Source organism: Mesoplodon mirus (assembly GCF_964341445.2).
Source record: "Mesoplodon mirus genome assembly, chromosome: 7".
Classification (NCBI taxonomy): Eukaryota; Metazoa; Chordata; class Mammalia; order Artiodactyla; family Ziphiidae; genus Mesoplodon; species Mesoplodon mirus.
The window spans coordinates 7,519,856-7,527,673 of NC_138983.1; the positions used below are offsets into that span (position 1 = coordinate 7,519,856).

The 7,818-nt window shown below is 59.1% G+C and overlaps 2 protein-coding genes across 4 annotated transcripts; one reads left to right on the forward strand and one right to left on the reverse strand.

Annotated features, from left to right (window-relative positions):
- Positions 1-1,381: 1,381 nt before the first annotated feature.
- On the forward strand, positions 1,382-2,755 carry ZNHIT2 (zinc finger HIT-type containing 2). The gene has a single exon (XM_082628286.1). It carries the CDS (start codon positions 1,505-1,507, stop codon positions 2,714-2,716), a length of 1,212 nt encoding a protein of 403 aa, XP_082484412.1. The 5' UTR covers positions 1,382-1,504; the 3' UTR covers positions 2,717-2,755.
- Positions 2,756-2,911: 156 nt separating this feature from the next.
- TM7SF2 (transmembrane 7 superfamily member 2) lies at positions 2,912-7,676 on the reverse strand. 3 transcript variants are annotated; one of them, XM_082628284.1, is made up of 10 exons: positions 7,472-7,676; positions 6,857-7,053; positions 6,700-6,754; positions 6,121-6,315; positions 5,939-6,042; positions 4,372-4,491; positions 4,117-4,285; positions 3,830-3,910; positions 3,619-3,741; positions 2,912-3,236 (listed from the first exon to the last, which is right to left on the reverse strand). In XM_082628284.1, exons 1-10 carry the CDS (start codon positions 7,518-7,520, stop codon positions 3,226-3,228), a joined length of 1,104 nt encoding a protein of 367 aa, XP_082484410.1. In that variant the 5' UTR covers positions 7,521-7,676; the 3' UTR covers positions 2,912-3,225. The 3 variants fall into 3 exon arrangements, with proteins under 3 accessions (XP_082484410.1, XP_082484409.1, XP_082484411.1); XM_082628283.1 differs by having other exon boundaries at positions 2,912-3,301; XM_082628285.1 differs by lacking the exon at positions 6,121-6,315 and having other exon boundaries at positions 2,912-3,301.
- Between the last annotated feature and the right edge of the window lie 142 nt (positions 7,677-7,818).

Consider the following 7,818-nt stretch of genomic DNA (forward strand, 5'->3'; position numbering starts at 1 on the left):
CTGGACCACCAGGGAAGTCCATTGCCATCATCTCTTGAGGGTTGCTTTGAGGATTTTACAGAAAGTGCTTAGATCAGCACCTGCCCTCTTGAAAGTGCACAAATACATTGGCTATTTTTGAGTTCTACAGTGAGCTTTCTAGAAAGACATTGGCCCCCATCCCTTTTAGGAGTTTAGATTCTTGTGAGGAAAGCAAGGAAACTAGTTACAAGTGTTAATGGCCTTAGAAAGTAAGCAGGGTGCTGTAATAAAAGGGAGTGTGACAGGTAGATAACTATCCTAGGGGAGGTCTCTGACGATGGGATGTGTGTGAGACCTCAAACAGGAGCTGATCAAGTGGTGAGATGGTGAGAGTCGCAGCCAAGAGACCTGTGTGCAGAAGTGTGGCAGATCCTGCAGGGTCTTGTCAGATGTGGAGAGGAGTTTGGTTTGAGTCCAAGTGCAGGTCAGGGTTTTAAGCAAGGGCCTGATGTGATCTGACTGGTGGATCTAGTATTTTCTCTGGCTGACTTTTCTGGAGGGCTGGCAAGAAAAAAGGAAACCAGTTAAGCTGGTGTCATCCAGTTGAGCAAGTAGCTTAGACCACCAGTGGTGAAGGGGATGCAAAAATGAGCAGACTCTTCAAATCCATCCAGATCTTGGTAGGGAAACAGATGATCCAAATTGAGATAGAGACAAGGTATTTCGAAGGCAGAGCTGACTAGAGGTGGGGCTGGATATGAGTGAGGTGAGGGACCAAAGAACCAGAGCTTACTTTTAGGGGTGCCATGGATCAAGGCTTCACAGCGCTTGGCACAGTTTGTGAGTCGTCACCCGCACTCTACCACAAACTGTAAGGTCCATTAGGGCAGGAACCTCATCTCATTTTGCTCTTCAGTGTGTTTTCGCCGCCTAGTGTGAAGTTTGCACTTTGAATTTGGATGAGGAAGTCAAGCAGGAGCTCAAATATTTGTTAATGCTTCTTCTCAAGAGGGGAAATGCCCCAACACACCCAGTCTAGGCTAGGTACCCCACCTTGGCCTTCTTCCACTCTCCCCTTTGTCTGTGTCCCCTAGTAGAATGGCTGCCCCTTCAGCGCAGGGACGCCTCATCTCCCATGGGTTTAGCACAATTAGTGGCCCAAAGTAGATTAAGGTTAGCAAAGATTGGGTTTTGCCGCAGCGCTTTATAGTGCTAAAAAGGCGACCACTAGGGGGCGAGCTGGTACCGGCGAAGCGTCTGCCGGACGCACTTTCCCTACGCTCCCACCGCGCAGGGCCGGGCTCCGCCGAAGCCCGAGACTGAGCTCGTACCTCCCCACCGGTTCCGGCGCACGCCCAAGCGCGGCTCAAGAGAGGGGTGGGGCTTGGCTTCCGAGTGTGGGCGGAAACTGACGAGAATCCTCGAAGAGCTTTGACTAAGCGCTCCGTCGGCCCCGCAAAGAGGCGGAAGTAACCGAGAAGCGCCGGGAGGTTCTGATCTGCTGCCCTTGTGCGTTCCCGGGTGGTGTGCGGCGCCAGTTGCCATGGAGCCGGCGGGGCCTTGTGGTTTCTGCCCCGCCGGGGAGGCCCAGCCAGCGCGCTACACCTGCCCTCGCTGTAACGTGCCCTACTGCTCGCTGCGCTGCTACCGGGCGCATGGCACCTGCGCCGAAGACTTCTACCGTGACCAGGTGCTGGGAGAGCTGCGCGGCCGCAGCGCCTCTCCCAGCCGCCTGGCCAGCGCCCTACTCCGGCTGCGTCAGCAACGTGAGACCGAGGACGAGACCGAGGACGAGCCCGAGGACGCAGGCCTCAGGCCTGGTCCGGCGCCCGGCGGCCTCTCAGGACTCTGGGAGCGGCTGGCCCCGGCCGAGAAGGCAGCCTTCGAGCGGCTGCTGAGCCGAGGCGAGGCCGGGCGGCTGCTGCCCCCGTGGCGGCCTTGGTGGTGGGTTCGCAGCGCCGGGCCGCGGCTTCTGGAGGAGCTGGGTGATGCCCCGGGCTGTGACGCCGAGGAGCTGGAGCCCTCCCCTGCGAGGACGCCACCGGAACCCGAGAAGGATGAGCCTGCGGCTGCCGAGCCAGTTCTTGGAGACGTCCCCGGGGCCTGCCCTCCCGCCGTGCCCACCCGGATCCCCACGCTGGCCAGCCTGAGCAGGGGCCGGGCGTCGCCGCTCGTGCGCTTCCAGCTGCCCAACGTGCTGTTCGCCTACGCACACACTCTTGCCCTGTATCACGGCGGCGACGAGGCTCTGCTCTCTGACTTCTGTGCCACGCTGCTCAGCGTTTCTGGAGTCCTGGGCGCCCAGCAAGTCTTCGCCTCTACCGAGGAGGCCCTGCAGGCCGCAGCCCACGTGCTGGAAGCAGGCGAGCATCCCCCCGGACCCCTGGGCACACGGGGTGCCATGCGCGAGGCCGCCCTCATCCTGCTGGGTGAGGGCCCGGCCAACCAGAAAGGCTACACGTTGGCAGCACTGGGGGACCTGGCACAGACCCTGGGCCGAGCCCGGAAACAAGCTGTGGCCCCTGAGGAACGAGATCGCCTCTACCGGGCCCGAAAGAAGTGCCAGTTCCTGCTGTCTTGGACCAACGAAAATGAGGAGGCCCTCACACCCCTGGCTCTAGACTGCGCCAGGGCCCACCGAGCCCACACTGTGGTAGCCGTGGAGGTGGCAGCCCTCACTGGGGAGCTGGAGCAGCTTTGGGGAGGCCCCCTGCCACCTGCCCGGAGGACTCTCATTGAGGAGCTCCTTGGCTGAACTGAACACTCTTTGTCATTAATAAAGCTGTGACTGGTCTGCCCTGTCGCCAGTGCCCATTTCTGAGTGACAGCTGTTGTGCCACCCACCCCCAGACGCTTGGGCCCACAGACCACCTGTCAGCTTCTCCCTGATCGGGGCTGACCCAGCCAGTTTTTAAACAACCTGGCCCCAGAAAGGGAGAGAAGCAGCACCAAGCGTTCCAGATGTTTATCCAAGGAGGAAGAGCAGCCCCTCCCCTCCATTTTGTCTTCGTTTTCCCCTTTTGCTCCAACCACTTATCAGGCTGTTCACCTCTGCCTGTCGGAGCTCAGAGCAGGGGAGGGTGCAGGCCCTTGAGTGCCAGGTGAGTCCAGGCTCCTGGTGCTGGGTGTGCTGGCAGCTGGGTGGGCACGTGGCCCGAGCTGGGACACGTGGAGCTGCTTCAGTAGATGTAGGGCACGATTCGGTAGGGCACACGCTGGCAGTATGCGTGCCAGGCCAGGCCATACTTCTGCAGACACTGCTGTTCATCCCGGGCCTCGCGGTGTACCAGCAGCGCAGTGAAGTAAAGGAGGTAGAAGTAGGGCAACAGGTGGGACACCCCTGTGGGGAAAGGGGTCTCTGGCCACTCAGCCAGCCCCCCAGTTCACAAAGGTTTCCGCAGCTAATGGCTCACGGGGCCCTCAGGGCTCCATGGTGAAAGGTCCAAGGTCTGCAGGGAGTGCTGGCCTGCTAGGCTGTCACAGAGGTCTGGCCCAGCCACACCCTGAGTCCAACCCCAGCTCCCTGACGACTCCCTCCACTGGGGTGCAGCCCTGTTCTCCATTCCACACCCAGACTGGGCACCCTGTGCTCACCACTCCACCTCTGCCCCTCACACACTTAACGGCCCCTGCCGTGCGCCAACCCAGACCACTCACCGCAGGGCAAGGACCAGGCCAGAGCCATGATGAGGTCTCCAAGGTAGTTGGGATGGCGGACCATACCCCACCACCCAGACACCAGCAGCCGTCGCCCTGTGGCTGTAGAGATGGTCTCAAGGTCTGGGGAAAGACACGTAGTGGGATGGGGGATCCACTGTAAGTCCAGCTGCCCGACCTCACTTCATGGCACCCCAGAAACCCAGCTCACCAGCCACTCTGGGATCAGAAGGATTCTTCCGGAAGGTGTTTTTCTGAGAATTGGCTCCACGGAAGATGTAGTAACCAACAGCTGAGAGAAAGCATGAGCAGGCAGTCAGGGGCCTCCTCTCTGACCCTGACCAACTACCCACAGCCTAGACTCAGTCTGCCAGGAGACCCAGGACCTAGCCCTTGGCTTTAAAGAAGGGTGTGAGGCTTAGCACCTACCTAGTGGGTGCTGAATAAATAGTGAACGAATGAAAGGGGGAGGGAGAACGCTGCCCCTTCTTGACTGACCATTGATGAGGCAGATGACCGAGGCCAGGGGCAACCCCAGGGGCTCTGGGTGGTACAGCAGGAACTGGGCCTGCAGGCTGTAGGTGAAGGGTACCCAGGCGAGGTCCCCAAAGGCCAGCATGAAGCCAAACCCGTCATGTATGATGTCCATGGTGGTGAGGACCGCCTCCTGCAGGGACAGGACCCAGACACACTGGCTTAGTCCCCACGAGGTCCTCAGGCACCCTCTCCCTCCCTAGCCCAGTCCTGCCTCACCTCGTGCCAAAGGGCATCACCCACATATAGTAGCTGGAAGCCATTGACCAGCCACATGGCCAGTGAGGGACTCCCCCGAAGTTCTGCTTCCTGCATCAGCAAGGCCAGGTTGATGAGGACCTAGGGGTTACACAGAGGGTGAGACAGGGCAGTCTGTTCCCAGTCTGTCTCCACAGAGGTGGCAGCACCTGGAAAGGCAGTGGCCAGCATGCCCCCTTCTCTCAGCTGTCCGTCACTAACTCTCCAGGCTTTTGTTGAGTGGCTCCGGCCCCTGTACCCAGGGGCAGAGAGACCGCACCGGACCACCTCCTGACCTGTTTTCTCTTGCCGTGTCCTGCAGTGTTCCCTTTAGGAGAGCGCTGTAGGGAGCGACTGCATACTTCAGGCTTGAGAGTTAAAACACACCTGGTTTTGAATCTCAGCTTTGCCACCTGGGCAAGCTGCTTACCCTCTCTAAAGCCTATTTTCCCCACCTCCATGTAGAAAAGGGAGATAATCATGGACCATAATGTGTGTGAAGCACTAAGCACCTAGTAAGTGCTCGATAATGATTAGCTGGCAGCCAGCCTATACTGAGCACCCCCATTCTGGTAGCACTGGGCTTGAGGCTGCCAATCAGGTTACCACCTCTAATCCTCACAATAATCTTGGGAGGAAGCTCTTACTTTATCCCATTTCACACATGAGGAAACAGCCTTGAAGACCAGATCTGTGACCAGTGCCCAGAACTCCTCCCATCTCTGGATGAGGTAGTTTCCAGGGTGACAGGGACCTTGCCCAAGAAACCCTTCAGGAAATCTTGACCACAGTCCAGTATGGGTGATTATAACCAAAAAAAAAAAAAAAAACACAGTTGGCCTGTTTTCAAGGCTACCAGTGACAGACAGGTTGCTAAACCCAGTGACCAGTTTGAAGTTCTGCACCTCTTTGACCAGCAAGCAGCACAGGATCACTCTCTCTTCTCCTTGAAATAGATTTTTTTTCTTTTTTTTTTTTTTGCGGTATGCGGGCATCTCACTGTTGTGGCCTCTCCCGTTGTGGAGCACAGGCTCCGGACGTGCAGGCTCAGCGGCCATGGCTCACGGGCCCAGCCGCTCCACGGCATGTGGGATCTTCCCGGACCGGGGCATGAACCTGCGTCCCCTGCATCGGCAGGCGGACTCTCAACCACTGTGCCACCAGGGAAGGCCCTCGAAATAGATTTTGTGCTTGACTGCTTTATTTAAAATTGCACCTGCTCTCCTAACTCCCTCACTGCTTTTTCCCCATAGCACTTAGCATCCCCTGACATGCGATACATATTTTACTTATTTTTTGTCTGTCTTTCCCACTAGAATGTAGGCTTCATGAAGACGAGATTTTTTTCTTTCTTTCCTGTAACTTTTCTTTCTTTTGTCTCCCAGTACCTAGAGCAGTGCTTGGGCACATGATGGACTCAACAAATATTTGTGGAATGAATAATTAATGATTTATGTCAGCACAATATTGGCCCTGCCCTGCCCAGGCACTGCTCACCCATCCCACCCCTCCTCCTGGCTGGAAGCCCACTTAGCCATGCCCAGCATACCCAGCCGATGAGGCCAGGCCGCAGTTCGCAGAAATATTTGAAGTCAAAGGAACAGATGCGCGGGTTGAGCTCCCGTCCCAGGAAAAAGTCGTAAATGGGATTGCCTGGAGAATAATGGAGGGTGAGGTGCAAGCAAGCACCCCCATCTGGCTCCGTCCACACCCTACTGGGACTCCTCTCACCTGAGTTCCCCCCAGGTGCCAGGGCAGAGGCAGGGGCTACCAGAGCCTTCAGATAGAGAAGGAGGCTGAAGATGAAGGCGGTGAGGGTGGCCGCAAAGGCCAAGGGCAGGAGCATTTCCGGGAGCGCGCTCAGGGGCAGCCCGGCTGACACCCCCAGGCCCACCAACAGGGCTGTCAGCACCAGGGCCTGGAAGCCTGAACCACAGCACAGAGTGAGACCTGGGGATTGCGCCCCTCCCCCTCCCCCCCACCCCCAAACACACACACACACACACACACAAGCGCGCGCGCACAGCCTAAAGCCCAGGGAGGTCGCAGACCTTGTCCCGAGCCATTAGTCAGACACTTTAGCTTTCGGAGGGTCACCCCAGCCACTTCTCTGGTGCATAAAATGACAGCAGTGCTGGGAGTGGAGGGAGGAGGGGTGTGGAGGGAGCCAGTGGAACCCCCTACGTCTGTCCTGGGCGTAAAAGAGGCACAAAATAGAAATTGGGGTCGCGGGCTCATCTCCACAGACCTCCCCACCGGGCCTGGGGCTCCATCCCCACAACTCCGCGCAAGGACCCAGCCCCCAAGCACCGTTAATGGGGTAGCGCAGTCGACTCTTGTCCTTCAGTTCCTGCCCCTCGGCCACCTGTGGGCACAAAAGGGAGCTAAGGGTTGAGGGTGTCTTTCTTCTCGCCGAGCCCCCGCTCTCCGCCCGCCTCCCCCGCGCGTCCGCGAGCCGAGTCCGCACCTTGCGCGCCGGCAAGAGGTAGAGCCCCGCCTGCAGGCCGAGCCAGGTGAGACACAGCAACAGCGCCCACGGGCTCCACAGCTCCTCGAGTTCCGGCAGGTAAGGGGGTGGGCCCAGGAGGCGCGCCGGGCCCGAGCGGGCTACCAGTAGCAGGTGGAACATGGTGGCGGGGAGCAGCAGCATCAGTGCCGCAGCGCCTGGGGAAGGGAGCAGTCGCGTCGGGGGTCCGCTCTCCAACTCTCCCGGACCCTCACAGGCGCCCTGTCATAGCCAGGGCCCTGTCAGCATTCCCATCGCCGCCTTCCACACCCCGTTCTCAGCCCTCGGCCCCCTTCTCTGACTGCTGTCTTGGTCCCCTCGAGGGCCCTGCTCCCGTTCCCCCTAGTCCGCCCGGTCCTCCATGCCACAAACCCCCTGCTCTGCAGCCGCCAGAACTGGCTCCTCCTTAGCCCCCTCTCCAGACGCTTCCCCGCAAACTCCTAGATCCTCGGACTCCCGATACCCCTCAAAGCCTTTCATCCTCAGACCCTGCCCCCATCCCCGTTCATAGCTCAACCCTCCAGTTCTCCCTCGCATAGCTCTGGCCGCAAGTACCCCCTCTCTCTGCCCCATTACCCAGGGGTCCTCCGAATTCCAGCTCGGCCCGGGAGCCCTGAGGGGCCATGGTCTCCTCCGCTCCGCCGGGGGTTGGGGGCTCTCAAAAGTCCGTCAAGGAAACACAGCCCACCCCATCCCCCAGGAGATGGGCTCGGTGGCGCGGAAGACCCAGCCCAGCTGGGCTTGCACCTGTCTCTGCACAGAGCACAGACAGCGACCGCTTTTGTCCCGAGGTCTTTAAATGGACCCGCCCCCGGCCCATCCTGGGCCCAGCAGGTCAGCCAATCGTCTCTCAGGGGCGAGACCAACAGGAACGCCTCCAAAGCCGCCTCTGTAGTCTCAGGCTCACAGCTCCACCTCCCTCC

Bases quoted from the DNA above. Each gene is read 5' to 3' on its own strand.
- ZNHIT2 (XM_082628286.1), top strand. From the start codon at position 1,505: ATGGAGCCGGCGGGGCCTTGTGGTTTCTGCCCCGCCGGGGAGGCCCAG.
- TM7SF2 (XM_082628283.1), bottom strand. From the start codon at position 7,520: ATGGCCCCTCAGGGCTCCCGGGCCGAGCTGGAATTCGGAGGACCCCTG. The intron at 4,286-4,371 runs GTGAGGCAGGAC...CTGTCCCTGCAG, and splicing joins GTGATGCCCTTTGGCACGAG to GAGGCGGTCCTCACCACCAT. The intron at 3,742-3,829 runs GTGAGCTGGGTT...GTCTTTCCCCAG, and splicing joins TTCTGATCCCAGAGTGGCTG to ACCTTGAGACCATCTCTACA.